The sequence below is a fragment of the Panulirus ornatus genome, chromosome 30 (assembly GCF_036320965.1).
Source record: "Panulirus ornatus isolate Po-2019 chromosome 30, ASM3632096v1, whole genome shotgun sequence".
Taxonomy (NCBI): domain Eukaryota; kingdom Metazoa; phylum Arthropoda; class Malacostraca; order Decapoda; family Palinuridae; genus Panulirus; species Panulirus ornatus.
Window position 1 is genome coordinate 23,878,433 of NC_092253.1, and position 22,455 is coordinate 23,900,887.

General features: G+C 41.5%; 1 protein-coding gene across 1 annotated transcript; it reads left to right on the forward strand.

Moving 5' to 3' along the window:
• Positions 1–411: 411 nt before the first annotated feature.
• Positions 412–2,837, forward strand: LOC139758488 (kappaPI-actitoxin-Avd3c-like). Its single transcript, XM_071679976.1, has 3 exons — positions 412–602; positions 1,524–1,625; positions 2,219–2,837. The coding sequence occupies exons 2-3, from the start codon at positions 1,553–1,555 to the stop codon at positions 2,398–2,400; spliced, it is 255 nt and encodes an 84-aa protein (XP_071536077.1). The 5' UTR covers positions 412–602; positions 1,524–1,552; the 3' UTR covers positions 2,401–2,837.
• The last annotated feature ends 19,618 nt before the right edge of the window (positions 2,838–22,455 follow it).

Below are 22,455 nucleotides of genomic sequence, written 5' to 3' on the forward strand. Positions count from 1 at the left end.
GTTTAGGAGGAGAACACGACCTAAGTGAGTCAAGGTAGCGTGCCTACAACAGCGCAGGCGTCAGGCCAGCGGCTCCATCTGTCTGGTATTTCCCCGAGTTTATTTTCCTGGTTTGGTTAGTTTCCAGTTTGTATATAAACTCCTAAGACTTCATTTCGATTTCTATTACTTTAATAAAGGTTTAGAGAGGGGATTTTCAACGGTACTGTTTAAGGCATTATATACATTTTACGGACGTAGGTAAAGGATCAATATATATATATATGAAAATTAAGCAACATTTTGACTTATATTGTATCATGTGTGTGTCTCATTCCATGCTGAGATGTTGCCATTCTTAAAACGTAAGATTTCCACATCATTTCTGAAACGCCTTACATCAGTTCATCCAGATAGCTCGAGACGAAGGAATGATACAATACATATGATCTAATCAACAGCTTCCGTGAACGTTTGAGACCCGGATGTCATTCGAGTCGTTAGTTAATTTCTCCGTATGACAACGGCAGCAAGTTAAGTAGACCTGGACAAGCTGGACTATATAAAAGAATGTGGAGCGTTGTTGCATACCATTACACCACAGCAGTCGCTTCGTTACACAGGTAAGGTCATCTCTGTGTCTCATCCTGTGTTTACTTGCTGTCACCTGATGTTTTTTCCGGGGTTTATTTGTCACTTTTGTTTTTTTCGCCGGGGTTTACTTGTCACCTGATGTTTTTTCCGGGGTTTATTTGTTGTCACCTGATGTTTTATTCCCGGGGTTTACCTAACCTGGCATCATCCGAGCCTAACACGGAAATAATCCTGAGAGATATCTTTTAGATAACCTGTTATCGATCTGTTTTGCTTCAGTGAATTAGAAAGATATCGGTTTATTTCCAGTTTCGTTGCTTCGTGTAGGGATGAACTAAAATATATCCAAAGACAATATGAAACGTCTTGTGCACAATAGAATATAGTTCTTAGGACAGTCATACGTGAGCATTAGATAGATCGGCAGCAGATAACATTACCCGAATAGTTCAATCTACGTCTAAAGTCCTATTCACAGAATTTGGGGATGTACGATCGATCAGACTCTCCCACTCGAAGCCTCACAACCTTAGCTCTTTTTGCCCTACACTGTAAATGCCTAGTCGCTTTTTTTTTACGTCTACATCTTGGCCTACGCTGTAAATGTCTGATCACGTTTTCTACTTCTACAGTGGGTAATATTGACGATTTTGTGCATGGCGGCCCTTGGCTATCTCACGCAACATGACTGCCTCGCATCATAACTCCTGTGTGACTGTATGTTGGTGACTCAAGTGTGGGCCGTATTGACCTACTAATATTTTTTCTTCCTTCTTACACCTGTGATTCTCTTCCTCCCCATGTCTTGCCTAGCTACTGTGGCCTGTTAGTTAAAATCCAGCCCCGAAGCGACGAACTCTTCCGTTCTCACTGGAATCTCCAAGTTAAGATAAGAAGTGGTGAGAGATACTGATAACTTAATATATGTATATATTCTTTTTTTTTTCCAGGATCTTCAGTCTCGCTCAATCCTAGGATAATGGTTCGAGTAGTTCCCCTGATGGCCGTCCTGGTGCTGGTGGCGCTGGCTGCCCCCACATCTGCATCTGGATGTAAGTGTTCTGAAAGAAGGTTATCAATGATGCGTTCCTGGTGTCTTCGACACGTTCTCACGACCTGTACAAATACATATTAGGTTTTATCATGTGGTCATTATCTTCTCTGATCAACATTAATAGTAAAGATACTTTCATATACTTCGTTCTGTTCTGCTGTGACCACTACGTTATGGCTGGTTCAATGTAAGGTTTATTTTGTTTGAGGAACTGACGTATTTCCGCCACAAAGGTAATTAGTAAAAGAAATCTTCATGTTATTCTTTTTCTTGGTTAACTGAGATGGTATGGGCAGCCAAAGCCCTAGTCAATGCCATCCCATTAACGCTATATATATATATATATATATATATATATATATATATATATATATATATATATATATATATATATATACATATACAGCAAAAGATATAACAATTTTCCATTGTATTTGTATAGCTAATTGCCTTTGTACACTGTTACCCTCACTTCCACTGGGCGGCAGAGCTGTGCAGGTGTTCTGTGAGGGAGCATGAGAGAGGAAGTTCCTCCTCATTCCTCCAACATCTCCATCATTCACTGTGTAACTTGGATCCTTATGTTTGCAGACGGCTCAGTGTGCCTCCTGCCTAAGGATCCGGGTCCCTGTGAAGCTTTGATTTCTCGCTATTACTACAACCGGTATTCAGGCCAGTGTGAGCACTTCTACTACGGTGGCTGTGAAGGCAATGCGAACAACTTTGTCAACAAACGAGATTGCCAGAGAGCCTGCGTCCCTTCGTATGGTTGAAGGCAGAGTGATGTAGTATCATCCTTCTGACCCAGTTTCATGTGCGATTCCCAAACAGAATTTCTATCACCACAACATGATCATATTAAGCCATATGTTTCAGTTCATGTTAAAGGACACTTTATGCAAATGAGAATATTAATGTCATGATTTTGTGCGTGAGGATCAGTCGTGATGTATGTTCATGACAAGCAATATTCTACGCGAAGACTTGGTAATATATGTCCCTCTAGCCCCCAGCTTATCTTGATCTTGAGTTAAATGTAAACTGATGGTTCATTATTGTATAATGTAATACAGTAAATCAGACCTAATGATATAACATTACAGGGTCCAAATTGTGTTCAGTTTCCATGTCACAAGTAATTCATCTAAAACTTGCATTTATTTTTTATAAATGACTTACAGGTCGCCATGTTGAATAAATACAAAATACATCTGTGTCTGTGAATTAGCCTTTGTAACCTGAATTCAGAGTGATGATGGCTGGGCTGTAACTATACAGATATTACTGTAACCTGGGCCACAGTTACAGTTGAAGGTGGTTGGATTGTTACTACGAAGATGGCACTGTAACCTGAGCCAGAGTTACAGGTGGAGATGGTACCAGCCTTAACTGGAAGGTGTCACACTGGCATATTGATGATCAATGAACCACGACTGAAACCCCATGTAATATACATGGTACCTCAGTGGTGGATGTTGGATGGGTAATTCGTTACCCTGCAGGGTAACTATCTATGCTGTATGATGCTACCCAACCTGGTGTGCACACGTGGCCCTTATAGCGTTCTTCCACAGGGTTAATTTGCTTGTCATCTATTATGCTATGTTACAGAGTTAACTGATGGTTTGGTATGGTATCATACGTTATCAAATGATTAAAACTCTCTAAAGTGATTAGAACAAAGATATAAACAGCTCCAATTAGAATTTATTTCTTGGCTGTTATATATATATATATATATATATATATATATATATATATATATATATATATATATATATATATATATATATATATATATATATATATATATGTATTATGACTGGCAAATGAAGCAACATGTACTCGGGTTAAAAGGAGGTAATAAAGAGATTAAACAATAGCAAGAGCATATAATCCAGTCATATAGAGTGTACAAGTTTACTAAGATTCTACCTTACGTTGTAAATTGTAATGATGCGGCGATCGCAAGAGAATATGAACACATTTATCTCAAGAACAGCGAATAAAAATGCTGCATATAATTTGCCGATGACGAGAAGGATCTAGGATTAGATTCTTTTCATAACAGTGGTGTTGGATCTGCTCTATGGTTCCCTCCACCAAAAAAAATCGTGGTGAAGACAGGCAGCGCCATCAGAAGCAGGGCGGCCAGCAGCAGAATCACTCAGGCATCAACCGTATCAGAAACAGGTAAACAAGATTGGAGATGGAGAGTCCTACACATGATGTCTAACTATCTGTCTCTTTGTCTGTCGGTCTTTCTGTCTCTGTCTCTGTCTGTCTGTCTGTCTGTCTCTCTCTCTCTCTCTCTCTCTCTCTCTCTCTCTCTCTCTCTCTCTCTCTCTCTCTCTCTCTCTCTGTCTTTTCCATTTCCTAAAGAGATGATTTGTACATACATTCTCCTCATTATGTTCTCATCCAAAGGTACAGATGCACTACCTTCCAGCCTAGGCTACCGAGAACCGTCTCTCTTTACCTGTTCACTTGTTTCCATTAGCATTAAGACACCAGTTAGATACACGAGCACAGTAATATGATCTTGATATCATGTTACCTCACAGTTTGATCTTATGTGCTTGTCTGTCTGTCTGAATATAGGCACTCTGTTTTGCCATCTACCATGTGCACATATGCTATCCTAAACATATATGTATCTCTTCCCTTTGGTTGAATTGCTGTTCTTTTTCTCTCAAAGGCACGTGCGCGCCTGTGTGTAAACACCAACTTTAGGGGATGTGTATTTCCCAAGACGTAATACCCACAGGGGAATTCCAGTACAAAAGGAAAGTCCAGTTTAGGTTATTACCACTGGGGAACCCGGCCACACCTCTCACCTGCTTCACTCGCTCTCCTTAAGCAAGAAAGAAAAGCTTTGAGCCAAGTAGAACCCTTCACAATCATGTACATCCTCAGATTTACCCCACAGAGCCATATGTACCTGTCTCTCGTGACAATAATGCTTCATACACTTTACACATATAACATGGATGGCTTTGTACCTTCATCATACACTTCTAATATAAGAACAGAGGACTGAACCTTTGAGGGAATATCCTCACTCGGCCCCCTTCTTTGTTCCTTATTTTGTAAAATTAAAAACGAGAGGAGAGGATTTCTAGCCCCCCGCTCCCTCCCCTTTTAGTCGCCTTCTACGACACGCAGGGAATACGTGGGAAGTATTCTTTCTCCCCATATCCCCAGATATATATATATATATATATATATATATATATATATATATATATATAGTTTACCATTATCATACTTGTCCACCCTTTGCTGCGAAAGGTAGGTAGCGCCGGGAATCGACGAAGAACGGACAGCCTCACCCCCTCACCACTATCACGTACAATGCACCGCAACCAGAGCACCCGGATTTACAACCGGTTCCCCCACAGCTTTCCCTTGACCCCCCCCCCCCCCCCCGACTGCTTCATATGCCCTGACTCAGCTGACTGACACTCTGATGAGGGTATTCACTTATGGATGTGACGCCTCGTCTAACACTAGGCAATCGCCTGTTATGTACGATGTCATATACATATATGTTGGCAGTTGAGGCTATGAACCAAGTATGTATGCATCTACCAGCGTTGTAGAGGGCCACACGGTACCAGCGTTGTAGAGGGCCACACGGTACCAGCGTTGTAGAGGGCCACACGGTACCAGCGTTGTAGAGGGCCACACGGTACCAGCGTTGTAGGGCCACACGGTACAAGCAGTCACCACTGGACCCTGAACCAGCCAGTGATGCAAAGCATCAAGCACAACAAGCAATCACTGCATGACACAAGCAGTGACAGCAGCAGTCACCCCTGATGAACGTCATGCGTTGCCATTGCATGAGGGAGTGGGTGGGAGGAGGTCAGCTTACGGTCGTCACTGATGGCTAGCAATAGTCACTGCCAGCAGTGAAGATCATCAGCAGTGAAGATCATACAACGCTAAACAAGCATTACTTCACATAGTACAAGCAGGCCATCATAATAGACAAGACCACATGGTACAAGCAGCTAACCGCAATGTACAACACTGAATAGAATGAACGATTATGAACAGCAACATACTGTTCAAAATCAGATAGCTAGGTGCCAGCTTTCAGTTCATCCTAGCCCTGGTCTTTATCATAACTCCTAGCCCTGGTCTTTATCGTAACTCCTAGCCCTGGTCTTTATCATAACTCCTAGCCCTGGTCTTTATCGTAACTCCTAGCCCTGGTCTTTATCGTAACTCCTAGCGCTGGTCTTTATCGTAACTCCTAGCCCTGGTCTTTATCGTAACTCCTAGCGCTGGTCTTTATCGTAACTCCTAGCGCTGGTCTTTATCGTAACTCCTAGCGCTGGTCTTTATCGTAACTCCTAGCCCTGGTCTTTATCGTAACTCCTAGCGCTGGTCTTTATCGTAACTCCTAGCCCTGGTCTTTATCGTAACTCCTAGCGCTGGTCTTTATCGTAACTCCTAGCGCTGGTCTTTATCGTAACTCCTAGCGCTGGTCTTTATCGTAACTCCTAGCCCTGGTCTTTATCGTAACTCCTAGCCCTGGTCTTTATCGTAACTCCTAGCGCTGGTCTTTATCGTAACTCCTAGCCCTGGTCTTTATCGTAACTCCTAGCCCTGGTCTTTATCGTAACTCCTAGCGCTGGTCTTTATCGTAACTCCTAGCCCTGGTCTTTATCGTAACTCCTAGCCCTGGTCTTTATCGTAACTCCTAGCCCTGGTCTTTATCGTAACTCCTAGCCCTGGTCTTTATCGTAACTCCTAGCGCTGGTCTTTATCGTAACTCCTAGCGCTGGTCTTTATCGTAACTCCTAGCGCTGGTCTTTATCGTAACTCCTAGCCCTGGTCTTTATCGTAACTCCTAGCGCTGGTCTTTATCGTAACTCCTAGCCCTGGTCTTTATCGTAACTCCTAGCGCTGGTCTTTATCGTAACTCCTAGCGCTGGTCTTTATCGTAACTCCTAGCGCTGGTCTTTATCGTAACTCCTAGCCCTGGTCTTTATCGTAACTCCTAGCCCTGGTCTTTATCGTAACTCCTAGCGCTGGTCTTTATCGTAACTCCTAGCCCTGGTCTTTATCGTAACTCCTAGCCCTGGTCTTTATCGTAACTCCTAGCGCTGGTCTTTATCGTAACTCCTAGCCCTGGTCTTTATCGTAACTCCTAGCCCTGGTCTTTATCGTAACTCCTAGCCCTGGTCTTTATCGTAACTCCTAGCCCTGGTCTTTATCGTAACTCCTAGCGCTGGTCTTTATCGTAACTCCTAGCGCTGGTCTTTATCGTAACTCCTAGCGCTGGTCTTTATCGTAACTCCTAGCCCTGGTCTTTATCGTAACTCCTAGCGCTGGTCTTTATCGTAACTCCTAGCGCTGGTCTTTATCGTAACTCCTAGCCCTGGTCTTTATCGTAACTCCTAGCCCTGGTCTTTATCGTAACTCCTAGCGCTGGTCTTTATCGTAACTCCTAGCCCTGGTCTTTATCGTAACTCCTAGCGCTGGTCTTTATCGTAACTCCTAGCGCTGGTCTTTATCGTAACTCCTAGCCCTGGTCTTTATCGTAACTCCTAGCCCTGGTCTTTATCGTAACTCCAGTAACGTTATCACTTGTGACTGAACTTAACAGGTATGATTACACACGTCATTTTCTATCATTTGGTGACGGTGAACACCAAGCAATGATATACGTAAAGAAAAGTTGATTATAACACCATCATCATCAGCAGCAGCAGCAGGATATGATGGTTCAGGCTGCTGCCAATCCTTTTTATAATTGTCTTCACAATCTGTGTCACATCAAGCAGCGAGGATTACAATGCTATATGACGCAAACAAGAAGGAAAAGTCGTCTTTATAATCCTGTAGCATTAGTATTAGTGATGTTTGTGACATCATGCCTCTCTCATACATCATCAGTTCACATTCAGTATGGATGCAGCCGAGTTTATGACAACATACATACACTACCATACCTTGCTAGACATTAATATCAAAGCCACAGGACTTTGGTTTCACTCGCAGTAACTTCACATGAAAATGGCATAACTCTTTCTATGATATCAGAAGATCACTCAACCCTTAGCAATTTACCAAAATGCCTTGATGCCATTATATTTATCATTTGAAAATAAAAATATATCAATTTGAGTAAGACTTTTATTTCAACACAGTTGGGTGTAACATTTAACTAGAAAGGAACAATGAAAAAAAAATATATCTTCCATGTCATTGTGTATGATTTCAACTGGAAAGGAAGACTTAAATAAACATCTCTAGCGGATGAATAAATCTAAAAATATCTTTTAGCTGAAGTATATCATCACAATGGGCTTATGAACTGTCGTTAATAGTATGATCCACAGATTTTCAAGCAGTCTCTCTGACTGTGGAAATTGTTCGCGTTTCCCTCGCATCCTCCATACGTAAACTGCTCACATCTCTGACTCAACGGGTTGTAAAAGTAACGTGGCATGTCAGCCTTGCATGGCCCTATGACTGGGGGCAGACTGCAGATGCTGCTGGGCGTGTCACCTGCAAATGTTAAGCAACAGAGTGTTAACACACAGGCTTCGAGAGAAGATGGAAGAGGAGTCCTCCTGCATTGGTCATAGAACCGACCTATACATGTACATTTCTGAAGTGAAATGTATTAATTAGATTCGTAAAGGATATATATATATATATATATATATATATATATATATATATATATATATATATATATATATATATATATATATATATATATATATATATATATATATATATATATATATATATATATATATATATATAAAGTGTGTGAAAGAAGAAAGTTAAGAGTAAATGTGAATAAGAGCAAGGTTATTAGGTACAGTAGGGTTGAGGGTCAAGTCAATTGGGAGGTGAGTTTGAATGGAGAAAAACTGGAGGAAGTGAAGTGTTTTAGATATCTGGGAGTGGATCTGGCAGCGGATGGAACCATGGAAGCGGAAGTGGATCATAGGGTGGGGGAGGGGGCGAAAATTCTGGGAGCCTTGAAAAATGTGTGGAAGTCGAGAACATTATCTCGGAAAGCAAAAATGGGTATGTTTGAAGGAATAGTGGTTCCAACAATGTTGTATGGATGCGAGGCGTGGGCTATGGATAGAGTTGTGCGCAGGAGGATGGATGTGCTGGAAATGAGATGTTTGAGGACAATGTGTGGTGTGAGGTGGTTTGATCGAGTAAGTAACGTAAGGGTAAGAGAGATGTGTGGAAATAAAAAGAGCGTGGTTGAGAGAGCAGAAGAGGGTATTTTTGAAATGGTTTGGGCACATGGAGAGAATGAGTGAGGAAAGATTGACCAAGAGGATATATGTGTCGGAGGTGGAGGGAACGAGGAGAAGAGGGAGACCAAATTGGAGGTGGAAAGATGGAGTGAAAAAGATTTTGTGTGATCGGGGCCTGAACATGCAGGAGGGTGAAAGGAGGGCAAGGAATAGAGTGAATTGGAGCGATGTGGTATACCGGGGTTGACGTGCTGTCAGTGGATTGAATCGGGGCATGTGAAGCGTCTGGGGTAAACCATGGAAAGCTGTGTAGGTATGTATATTTGCGTGTGTGGACGTATGTATATACATGTGTATGGGGGTGGGTTGGGCCATTTCTTTCGTCTGTTTCCTTGCGCTACCTCGCAAACGCGGGAGACAGCGACAAAGCAAAAAAAAAAAAAAAAATATATATATATATATATATATATATATATATATATATATATATATATATATATATATATATATATATATATATATGAACCTAAGTATATATTCATATAAATTCATACGTATTAACTATATGTATCTATGATAGTGAGGGACGGAAACGTAAACCATTTAATTCTGATTTCGCATTTTGGTTGACTGATTTTTCGATCCATCTTTCGCTCGTGTGCGGGAAGTAGCGTGTTAATATGGCCCAAATATCTGCACTTGTTAATGTTTTCTTGAGACATATTTACCCTGAGCCGTAGCGGAGACAGCCAGCGCCACCAGCACCAGGACGACCGTCAGGGGAACTACTCGACCCATTGTCCTCAGGAGGTTATGACCCAAGATCCTGTAAACAAAACTGGGGATGAGTACGTCTGACCTCTGGTGTCTGTTGTCTGTTGTTGTCTGTTGTATCTGTGGTGTCTGTTGTCTGCTGTTGTCCGTTGTATCTGTGGTGTCTGTTGCTTCCCACTTGATGGCCTCATTTTTTGATTCTCGATAATGCTTTATATATGCCTCTCGTGTCATGTTCATCAGGTACGTTGCCACCAATTCTCTCTGACTTTCTGGTAGTTTATCTGTCTCTCTGTCTCTCTATGTTTATCTGTCTCTCTGTCTCTCTGTGTTTATGTCTATCTCTCTGTCTTAATCTGTCTCTCTGTCTCTCGATGTTCATCTGTTTCTGTCTCTATCTTTATCTGTCTCTCTCTATCTCTCTGTCTTAATCTGTCTCTCTGTCTCTCGATGTTCATCTGTTTCTCTGTCTATCTTTATCTGTCTCTCTCTTTTTCTCTGTCTTTATCTGTCTGTCTCTCTATATACATCATTCTGTCTCCCGGTGTATGTAGATATATCCAAATCACCAATAACCACAGAGTTATACTTACAACCTTCCAGTTTTCATATATCACAATCTATTTCACAACTCAGGTGTTCGAAGGATTAACCAGTTATGTAACCACTGGGAAAAAGCCATCACTGAGGATGTAATCACTTTAATTCCCTAGCCAATACGACAACTCTAACCTGTGATTTTCCATGATAATAGTGAAACGCTTTGACACATATGAATAAAACAGACCTACCTCAGTCCTCTTGTCCATTAATTATGTTAAACGCTATTGAAATGCGATCATTTCTCAAGTTAACTATCGATTTTAAATAGAATTCAAACATACATTCATTTGAAAAGAGTTGGTGAAAAGTGGGTTGTGGGAAGAAAAAGAATGAACCAGGAATTATCTGAATTATACGTATATCTGTCAGGTTATCTGATAATAGATATCAGTATTGCTTGGTCAGTCTTGCTTGGCTTCCAACACCAAGTCACCTAGCACCGTCAGGCTTCTGATAGGCAGGTTATAAGTGCAACAAAAGGATCAGAATACACACGTGACTTACCCGTGTAACAAAAGCAGGGGAGTCAGGGAATGATCATGAGATCCGACACCACGACTTTATATACATCCTCCCGCGCTGGAAACTTGACCTTCTTACTTCAGCTGGTGGCGAGGTTCAAACCATGGCGATACACTGGACGTCAAGACGACCTCCAACCCCCCTCTCTCTCTCTCTCTCTCTCTCTCTCACAAAAACTGGCATTCTCTACGGGTGTACATGAACCAGTCGAAGGGAGGGGGTCTCTCTCTCTCTCTCTCTCTCTCTCTCTCTCTCTCTCTGAGAAGAGGAATGAAGAACACGACATTGGACGAAAACAAGTGAGAAAACGTATCTGAATCTTGAACCCTGTGAACCCTGTTCTCGTGTATCTATCAGCACCTCCCTAACACACACACACACACACACACACACACACACACACACACACACACACACACACGCATATATTTCCCCAAAGAATCCAAGAAATCATAATGAAACATTAGGTATCAAACTCATCATCACCATCATCATCATCATCATCACATGACGTCAATATATAGTAAAGGGAAAAGCAACACTTGTCAAGTTATTCATTCCCTGACGCGCCCCAGAAGGCCCGCCTCTTACCCCGGGGTCGGGGGGAAAACCAAGCAAACATCATTTCCTTGTTCAGTGTTTGATTTCCTACAGACGAATCCTTGACGTGTGTCCTTACGTTGTATGATATGGGGGGTCTCTCTCTCTCTCTCTCTCTCTCTCTCTCTCTCTCTCTCTATATATATATATATATATATATATATATATATATATATATATATATATATATATATATGTTCTTTTGTTTCTTATGCTTGGTCGTTTCCCATGCAGTGATGTAGCGCCGTGAAAGTTTGAAGAAATGGCCTCTTTCCCTCACACCCGCACGCTACAGCTGTCATGGGTATTAAACACACCGACGCCACCAGAATCCCGTAACTTCAGACGAACCCCAGCGACCTTTCTGTGGTTTTTCCCCTGACCGTTTCACATGCCCTAGTTCAGGCCAGTGAGCCCAGCTTTCCTCCACACACACACACACACACACACACACACACACACACACACACACACACACACACACACATCCTCAGCTCGTATTTTGTGTGATAAAGTGAGACATGAACATCCACACTTATTTGAGTGGTTTTCTTTACCGTTTTCTTTACCGTTTCAAGTTTACACACCGTTGAGTCTTCGCGTGGGAGCAACAGTAACTCCACACACTGACCACCTCACCAAACGCTTCCCTTACTTGCAATGCCCATCCTTCCTCTGCCCATCTTGGTTCGCCCTATCCATAACCGATAATCAAATATCGTGCTACATATATCCTTCTCTCCCTAGGTACCCTCATATATATATATATATATATATATATATATATATATATATATATATATATATATATATATATATATATATATATATATATATATATATATATATATATATGTGCATATACATAACGCGGGAAATGGCGAATAGTTTGAAAAAATATATATATATATATATATATATATATATATATATATATATATATATATATATATATATATCCCTGGGGATAGGGGAGAAAGAATACTTCCCACGTATTCCCTGCGTGTCGTAGAAGGCGACTAAATGGGGAGGGAGCGGGTGGCTGGAAATCCTCCCCTCTCGTTTTTTTTTTAATTTTCCAAAAGAAGGAACAGAGAAGGGGGCCAGGTGAGGATTTTCCCTCTAAGGCCCAGTCCTCTGTTCTTAGCGCTACCTCGCAAGTGCGGGAAATGGCGAATCGTATGAAAAAAAAAAAAAAAAATATATATATATATATATATATATATATATATATATATATACATATATATATATATATATATATATATATATATATATATATATATATATATATATATATATATGTGTGTGTGTGTGTGTGTGTGTGTGTGTGTATATTATTATTTTTTTTATTATACTTTGTCGCCGTCTCCCGCGTTTGCGAGGTAGCGCAAGGAAACAGACGAAAGAAATGGCCCAACCCCCCCCCATACACATGTATATACATACGTCCACACACGCAAATATACATACCTACACAGCTTTCCATGGCTTACCCCAGACGCTTCACATGCCTTGATTCAATCCACTGACAGCACGTCAACCCCGGTATACCACATCGCTCCAATTCACTCTATTCCTTGCCCTCCTTTCACCCTCCTGCATGTTCAGGCCCCGATCACACAAAATCTTTTTCACTCCATCTTTCCACCTCCAATTTGGTCTCCCTCTTCTCCTTGTTCCCTCCACCTCCGACACATATATCCTCTTGGTCAATCTTTCCTCACTCATCCTCTCCATGTGCCCAAACCACTTCAAAACACCCTCTTCTGCTCTCTCAACCACGCTCTTTTTATTTCCACACATCTCTCTTACCCTTACGTTACTCACTCGATCAAACCACCTCACACCACACATTGTCCTCAAACATCTCATTTCCAGCACATCCATCCTCCTGCGCACAACTCTATCCATAGCCCACGCCTCGCAACCATACAACATTGTTGGAACCACTATTCCTTCATACATACCCATTTTTGCTTTCCGAGATAATGTTCTCGACTTCCACACATTCTTCAAGGCTCCCAGAATTTTCGCCCCCTCCCCCACCCTATGATCCACTTCCGCTTCCATGGTTCCATCCGCTGACAGATCCACTCCCAGATATCTAAAACACTTCACTTCCTCCAGTTTTTCTCCATTCAAACTCACCTCCCAATTGACTTGACCCTCAACCCTACTGTACCTAATAACCTTGCTCTTATTCACATTTACTCTTAACTTTCTTCTTCCACACACTTTACCAAACTCAGTCACCAGCTTCTGCAGTTTCTCACATGAATCAGCCACCAGCGCTGTATCATCAGCGAACAACAACTGACTCACTTCCCAAGCTCTCTCATCCCCAACAGACTTCATACTTGCCCCTCTTTCCAAAACTCTTGCATTTACCTCCCTAACAACCCCATCCATAAACAAATTAAACAACCATGGAGACATCACACACCCCTGCCGCAAACCTACATTCACTGAGAACCAATCACTTTCCTCTCTTCCTACACGTACACATGCCTTACATCCTCGATAAAAACTTTTCACTGCTTCTAACAACTTTCCTCCCACACCATATATTCTTAATACCTTCCACAGAGCATCTCTATCAACTCTATCATATGCCTTCTCCAGATCCATAAATGCTACATACAAATCCATTTGCTTTTCTAAGTATTTCTCACATACATTCTTCAAAGCAAACACCTGATCCACACATCCTCTACCACTTCTGAAACCACACTGCTCTTCCCCAATCTGAAGCTCTGTACATGCCTTCACCCTCTCAATCAATACCCTCCCATATAATTTACCAGGAATACTCAACAAACTTATACCTCTGTAATTTGAGCACTCACTCTTATCCCCTTTGCCTTTGTACAATGGCACCATGCACGCATTCCGCCAATCCTCAGGCACCTCACCATGAGTCATACATACATATATATATACATATATATATATATATATATATATATATATATATATATATATATATATATATATATATATATATATATATATATTATCCCTGGGGATAGGGGAGAAAGAATACTTCCCACGTATTCCCTGCGTGTCGTAGAAGGCGACTAAAAGGGGAAGGAGCGGGTGGCTGGAAATCCTCCCCTCTCGCTTTTTTTTTTTTTTCAATTTTCCAAAAGAGGGAACAGAGAAGGGGGCCAGGTAAGGATATTCCTTCAAAGGCCCAGTTCTCTGTTCTCGGCGCTACCTCGCTAATGCGGGAAATGGCGAATAGTATGAAAAAAAAAAAAATATATATATATATATATATATATATATATATATATATATATATATATATTTTTTTCATATTATTCGCCATTTCCTGCGTTAGCGAGGTAGCGTTAAGAACAGAGGACTGGGCCTTAGAGGGAATATCCTCACCTGGCCCCCTTCTCTGTTCCTTCTTTTTTTGGAAAAAAAAAAACTCCAACAGCCAAGATCGAACCCGGGACCCCTGTGCAACAGGCGGGAGCGCTACCGCTAGGCTATGATCGCCCCTAATAGGGAAGTGACTATTCGAATACTATGTACTCGAATACCCTTCGTCTCACGTTGGTGAGCAACGGGGTCTACATCGGTCATTTCCCATCAGGCTTACATAGCCAGCAGATAGACTACATTTCGCAAATTATCTTTCTCTTTTATCCATATTTTTCTTATACCTAACCTAACTTACATATATCTAGGTCTCTCGCTATTCCTATTCGTCAGAGTTGACACAAGCGCTTCTTCATGCAGGTAGCAGGCAACTCTTTCCTCATCTTCTCATTCACCATTCACCATTCATTTACAGTATCCTTCTGCTATGTACACCGTCACTGAACTGGCCAATCACTCCAGCGAACTCTTTCTCCAATCCAGCTTAAGGTATAATAGCATTATCTATATACAAACAACGGTAGCAAATTTCAGTTCCGCTGGTGTATGGTTAAGTGCCACATGACACTCACCCTATCTCATCCCCTTGTCTGATAATGCCTCATTCATACGTACATTACACATATGAAGACGTCACACCACAGTTATTTCAAGCCATTTATCCACAACCAACACAACATACAACATCCTATTACGACAACTCTCGAGGACAAGAAGACGTCTATTGACACCACATTGAATTAGAACTTAGCAAAGATCTTTTTTATCTTTATCATAATCCTTTACTCAAATACACATATGTTTTCACCTTAACCTGACTCTGATCCTGACCTTAACTTCACCCTAATCCTCTTTTACTTTTTAGTTAACTGGAAGCTAAATTTCATCTTTCTAATCATCAGTTTTTTCCACTCTTATCCTTCGCATTTCTTTTTTTTCTATTCATATTTCTAGTTCTGTGAAATTCAGAGCGAAAGATAAGCCAACACATGGACCCACGCCCGACCTTCTAGGCCAGATTACCATCCACACTGTCAACTTTCCTTCTAACCAAATATAAACCATCCATGCCGTCGTGTGACCCGTACCCCTGCGCGGCCACGAACACTTTCATGTTTAAAGTGTATACGTGCAACACTCACGTCTGCTGATGTACACAGTCCCAGTGTTCTTTCACTGTTGTCAAACTTTTGCTGTAAACAATTCAGTAAAAACTCTACATTTGAGTAAATTTTTTGGGGGGAGACCGGAAGTAAGGTTTTGAGGTCACAAGTTGGCATTCGTTGGTGGATATGAAACTATGTGAAGATGTGATTAGCTTCTTGAAAACTCGCTTGTATTTTTCTTATTGTCTTTACCTAACCATGAGGACCTCCTGGCTAGACTCCAGCGAGAAGGTTAATCACAGCCAACTGTTCTCCGCCAAACTTCCGTAACCGAGCGTAACAGTGTTACATCATCGGAGGCTTTGTTACGGTGACGTATCACCGTAACACTCCATCACTACCACACCACCGCTGAGTCCTCTCCACACATCACCACACCCGAACGCTGGTGATGAGCCAGTCCTCACCACACTCACATACATCAGTGTGTGGTTGACTGCCATCTGACAGTACAGTGACACAGTCAGTGATGAGGTCAGACTCCATGCTAAGTCCACACAGTCCTGGTTACCTCCCCCACATACACCAGTGTGGGGATACCATGCCACTCACCGATCATCACTACACTTCACACATCAGCCAGCGTTCGCCTGTACTCCATCCCCTGGTCGCGTACAAGTAACATAAGAAGAGGGTCCTTCTTGGCTCACCATCTTGGGGAGGTTATTACAGTCTTCACCCATGTTCCTCCCCTCTCCCATAGCGAGGTACCAACGAGTATAGACAGACGACTGAACAAAACTAATGATATGAAACAATTACTTGATTCTTACTGTTCCATTTTTTTTTCCCAAAAAAAAGTTACGATATAAGTTGTCGGATATAATGACCAGCATCCTATAGGAGGGGGATAAGTGAGGTATTGTACAATCGTCTGATGGTATGACCACGTCTCTCGGTGAGGTATGTACAATCTCGAACTAAGGGTCGCGTAGGAAAGGACCTTTAAATCTCCGAAGCTTTGAGTCTGAAGCTTCACAAACCAGTAGCTCTGGTGCGGCAGCGCGTGCTCGCACACGTAAATAAAAAAGATAACGAACAGTTTATTAACTTTAGGGAGTATGTGTGTGTGTGTGTGTGTGTGTGTGTGTGTGTGTGTGTGTGTTACCTCCCTGTTAGTTGAAGACCATATTTAGTTGTTGCATCTGTTGTGGTTTTCAGTTTTCCTCATCATAAATTTTGTTTCACTGAGTAAAGTATGAATCAAATGTCACATTTTCATATTCACTTTATTCATAAAAGTACACGAAATGTTCCGGGCACACGAACACTGCTCATCATCTTTCGTCAAATTCCATTAAAACGATACAGTACAAAATGATAAACGTAACAAAATCAGTTGTTTCAGATCTTGTAGTGTTGTAGATGAGGCCGAGAACGAAGGTGATGTCTTGTTCTGATGTTCACGTTTCCTTGAGGTTCGTTCATGCCTGCTGGTGTGGTGGGAAGGGGTCAAAGCCGACAGGTCACTTGCGTCAGTTGCCTGAGGGTAGTAGTGAGTTATAAGGTTCGAGCTTGTCCTGTACTTTGATGATCTATAAGGGATTGCATTCTCTTCTGTGCTGATGGACTGAGGGGATTCTATCCTCTTATGCGAGCAGGGCTTCTGTTATCTGTCGTCTACCATGGTCGAGGTAAGGTTCCAGTACTTTCGTGTTTCCAGTGAGATATTAGCGAGTATGGCTTATACTATTTCCTTGTTGCATATGTATTTTGGCGCCTCCGTTTTGAAGTTGTCATCTGCAATGACGCAGTTGTCGTACCGATAACAGTAGTTTACGTTGTTTAGAAGATCAAAAATAACCTCCATTTGGTTAGCAATCCTTGTCAGCTGCATTAGTAAATTCCCAAAATTGCACCATGAGTAAGAAAATGATTTTTTCCTGCTTTCTTCAACTCAAGGAAACATTTGAACCATGTGTGACGTCATGGAGTAACACGCCTATGCTAGTTTCTTCTCGTGTTTATAACTGCAACACTATCTTGCTTATGGACCTTATCATGATCCATTACCATAATATAATCTCTGGTTATATATCTATATATATATATATATACGAATAAAGTGTATATGAACGCGCACCTTCATAGAACATACAAAGCTCCAACAGCCAGGATCGAACCTGGGACCCCTTGTGCAAGAGGCAGGCATGCTAACCGCTAGACTAAGGGACTGTATAATATTAAACAACTATTCGAAATACTAAGTACTCGAATACCCTTCGTCTCACAATGGTGAGACCCCGTTGCTCACCATACATTAAGATGTAAAATGTGAACATGGATCGAGTGAATTATTTGTAGATAAAACATCATTTCTTCATATGTGTTAATATTGGTATTTCATAATATATTCTCAGTCCTAAATTCCCACAGGACTCGTCATCTTTATACATATACATATAGCTATCAACTCAGACCGGCTGTTGCTTTCTTCATCATGTCGCTCGCTGGCCAGTTACCAGGCGAATAATGAGAGATGAGTCAAGGGTTGTTCCACCGTTCCCCTTGCAGAAGAGACTCGTTGTATATAAAGTGGTGGAGACTGATCAGTTCTAAGAGTCACCTCTCACCCTCTGTTGCGTAGGTAAGGTTACGTCTGTGTCTCGTTCTGTTTTATCTGTACCTACCTGACACATCTTGACGATAACTGAAATCTTACCTACAGCCCACCATGACTTAACTTACAATATATATATATATTATACTTAATCGTCGTCTCTCGCGTTAGCGAGGTAGCGCAATGAAACAGACGAGGAATGGCCCAACCCATCACATACCCATGTATAATCATAAACGCCCACACATACATATACATACATACACATTTCAACGTATACATGCATATACATACACAGATATATAGATATATACACATGTACATATTGATACTTGCTGCCTTCCTCCATTCTCGTCGCCACACATGAAATAGCATGACCCCTTCCAACGAGGCAGCACTAGGAAAAGACAACAAAGGCTACATTCGTTCACACTCAGTCTCTAGCTGTCATGTGTAATGCACCCAAACTGCAGCTCCCTTTCCACATCCAGGCCCCGCAGGCCTTTCATACCGAATGATATCCATTTCTTATATTGTGTTTATGAAGGAATCTCATATCTGTATCATTTTGATATATCAGTAAATGTAGGGACCGCGAAGATTCATTTGATACCATTATTTTTTCCCAGACATGCTCGCTATTTCCCGTATCACCGAGGTAGCGTTAAGAACAGAGGACTGAGTCAGAGGAAATATCCTCCTCACTTGGCCCTCTTCCCTGTTCCTTTTTTGAAAATGTAAAAAAGAGAGGGGAGGATTTCCAGCACCCTTGCTCCCTCCCCCTTTTAGTCGCCTGCTACGACACACAGGGATTACGTGGGAAGTATTGTCTCTCCTGTTCCCAGGGGATATGATACCATTATATCACAGAAAACTATACCTTAGTGTCTGTTGCATTAGCGAGGTGAAACCAACTAGCTAAAGACATCTTCAACTTTAGCTGGAAATATATTCCACAGCCAAAGTTTCCTCGTTGATTGTCTGGTTAATGTTTTACCCACTTGAGAAGTGAAGTAGATTATGATCTATTAGAAGTTGTATTTACTAGGTAAATGACGATATCTGAAGCGCTTGTACACCGACAGATTGAAAGATGCACATAGAGAGACAGTGAGATAGATAAACACAGAGAGACAGATGAACACAGAGACAGAGACAGATAAACATAGAGAGACAGAGAGACAGATAAACTAACAGAAAGTCAGAGAGAATTGGTGGCCATCAAGTAGGAAGCAACAGACACCACAGATACAACAGACATCAGCAGACAACAGACACCACAGATACAACAGACATCAGCAGACAACAGACACCACAGATACAACAGACATCAGCAGACAACAGACACCACAGATACAACAGACATCAGCAGAAAACGGACACCACAGATACAACAGACCACAGCAGACAACAGACACCAGAGGTCAGACGTACTCATCCCCAGTTTTGTTTACAGGATCTTGGGTCATAACCTCCTGAGGACAATGGGTCGAGTAGTTCCCCTGACGGCCGTCCTGGTGCTGGTGGCGCTGGCTGTCTTCACAACAGTTCAGGGTAAATATGTCTAAATAAAAGAGATTTCAGTACATACATTTGGGCCATTTGAACATGGTACCCACTGCTTATTAGCAACGGACCAAGAATAGAATCAATCAACCCAAATGAGATATCTATAGTCCTTCTCAAGCTTATGTTTCCAAGTTTCGCCTTCATGTAATCATGGTTTTTTATGTTTATTTCCTTATTTTACCTTCGAAGTTAATTCCATGCTTGTTATACACTGTCTTTACGATCACTTGAATCTTGAACCTACTTCCCTTCAGTCTAATTCACGTATTTCAGTCATAAACCAAATCTTTTTATCCTTCTGTTGCCTCATACACCTGTGAGGGTAAAGGGCCTCTCAGCACCCTTCCTGACACTCTCCTGAATGAGGCTAGTGGTGAGTTACCTCACAGGAGTCTGTAACTCACATCAGTACACAGCGCCCAGTCAGTAATCCAAGCCTCACTGTCATACACAGGTGTAAGGTTGACGTGAAAATAGCCCATTGATGGTCCTTATAATGTCATGTTGAGTTCTACGTCATACAGATTCCTTACCTCACGTCCATGTAATATTGTGAGGGTGATCAACCATATACTAATCCTCGACACATGCCCATGCACCAATACTGACATAACACATCACTGATAACTCTAACCACTCTGCACACATCCAACCACACATCTACCTTTCATCTCAGCAGGAAAATCAGCTTACAAGCTTGCATTTCCACCCTCTCGCCACACACTCCATGCTACCAAATGATACATCCCATGCATCATTGTATTTTGGAAGGAAAATCTAATGAGTAATGGCACATGCATTAGCACAACGCGAGAAATCTTACGATCTAGAGTTCAGTCATGAATACAACGAATCTTGGAGATGGGAGCACTGTCATCCCTACAAGGATTTAATCACCTGCTACATGGGATACACATGGATGCAGTGTAGCAACGCCATTACCGCTAAAATGAGCGGAAACATGTGCACAGGGCGCTCTCCTCGTTACAGAGAGCGAGGTTGGGTAGGACGCTGTGAACGCTATAGCCACGGGTGGGGGAGGTGGGTGTAGAGACACAGTCATTAAGATGCACGAAGGTTACTCTGGGGGTCTGGCCGTGCTGGCCAGGGTCTACATCTTACTTAACGAACGTTGTGAAAGTTTTCTCCACTCACTAAAAAAAACTTACTTTATATGTTTTATATTCAAGTGTGGGATACATCCTACTTTTGGTTCAAAACACTACCTTTTACACTACGGGGTCAGTCTTCGTCTTGACAAAAGGATATTGTAAAGAAATAATAAAACAAGATAGGATTTTTGGGTAGATATTCCCACAAAAGTGTCATCTACATTTAAACTGAACCTTTTATAATCTGCCTTTAAACTGAACCTTTTATAATCTGGCTTTAAAACTTAACCTTTTATAATCTGGCTTTTAACTTAACCTTTTATAATCTGGCTTTAAAACTTAACCTTTTATAATCTGACTTTAAAACTTAACCATCTATGATCTGCCTTTAAACTCAATCTTCATCATAGATTACATTTAAACGTGCCATTTCTTGCAAACCAATGCATATCTATATGTAACCTTCATATTCCCTTCATGGCATTACTGTAGTGTCTCTCTGATGAGGAGGCGACAGCCCGTCCTACTGGCCATGTTGATCCCCTACATCAACACTTGACCGCTTGACGTGGATCCTTTAATTCCAGGTCGTCCACGAGGGGACGTGTGCAGCCTACCTCAGGAGACAGGACGATGCAAAGGTTATTTCACTCGCTACTACTTCAGTACGTTAAGTCTGAGATGCGATGAGTTTGTGTATGGCGGATGTGGAGGTAATGATAACAATTTCGACACGGAGAACGAGTGTTCGAATTTCTGTATAGCGTATTTATGATAGTGACCCGGATGTCCAGTAGGATAATAAATTATGCTTAAGAGTTTGATAATCAATGTGTTTTTAACGGGTGGTTTAATTTTTCCTTACTGTAGAAAAACCATCAATATCATGGTACCATATGGATCGAATGCAACGTAAACTCAGGTTGATATATTTCACAGTTAATCGAAGATCTTTGTTGACGAAATTTTGCAATCCTATGTGTTATGAATTCTGCAAATCCAACAGAGGTTTGTACTGTATATTTGATCCTCATAGAAGTTATATACATGTACATACGAATCTGTGCGTAATACTCCTTAGATACAAAAGATGAAAGGGGGTGTTTGTATGTATGAGATGGAACTAGAATGCTTGAGGACAAAATGCTGTGTGAAAGGATTTGATTATGTAATGAATGATCTTGTAATAAAGAGGTGTGGTAGTGACCGAAGTATTACTGAGAGAGCTGAAGAGGGTATGCTGAAATGGTGTGGACATACGGAGAGGATGAGTGAAGAGAGGTTG

What these genes read in the sequence shown, in the direction of transcription:
- LOC139758488 (XM_071679976.1), top strand. Translation starts at nt 1,553, where the DNA reads ATGGTTCGAGTAGTTCCCCTGATGGCCGTCCTGGTGCTGGTGGCGCTG. An exon ending in CCCCACATCTGCATCTGGAT is followed by an intron (nt 1,626 to 2,218) that starts GTAAGTGTTCTG and finishes TTATGTTTGCAG; the next exon opens with ACGGCTCAGTGTGCCTCCTG.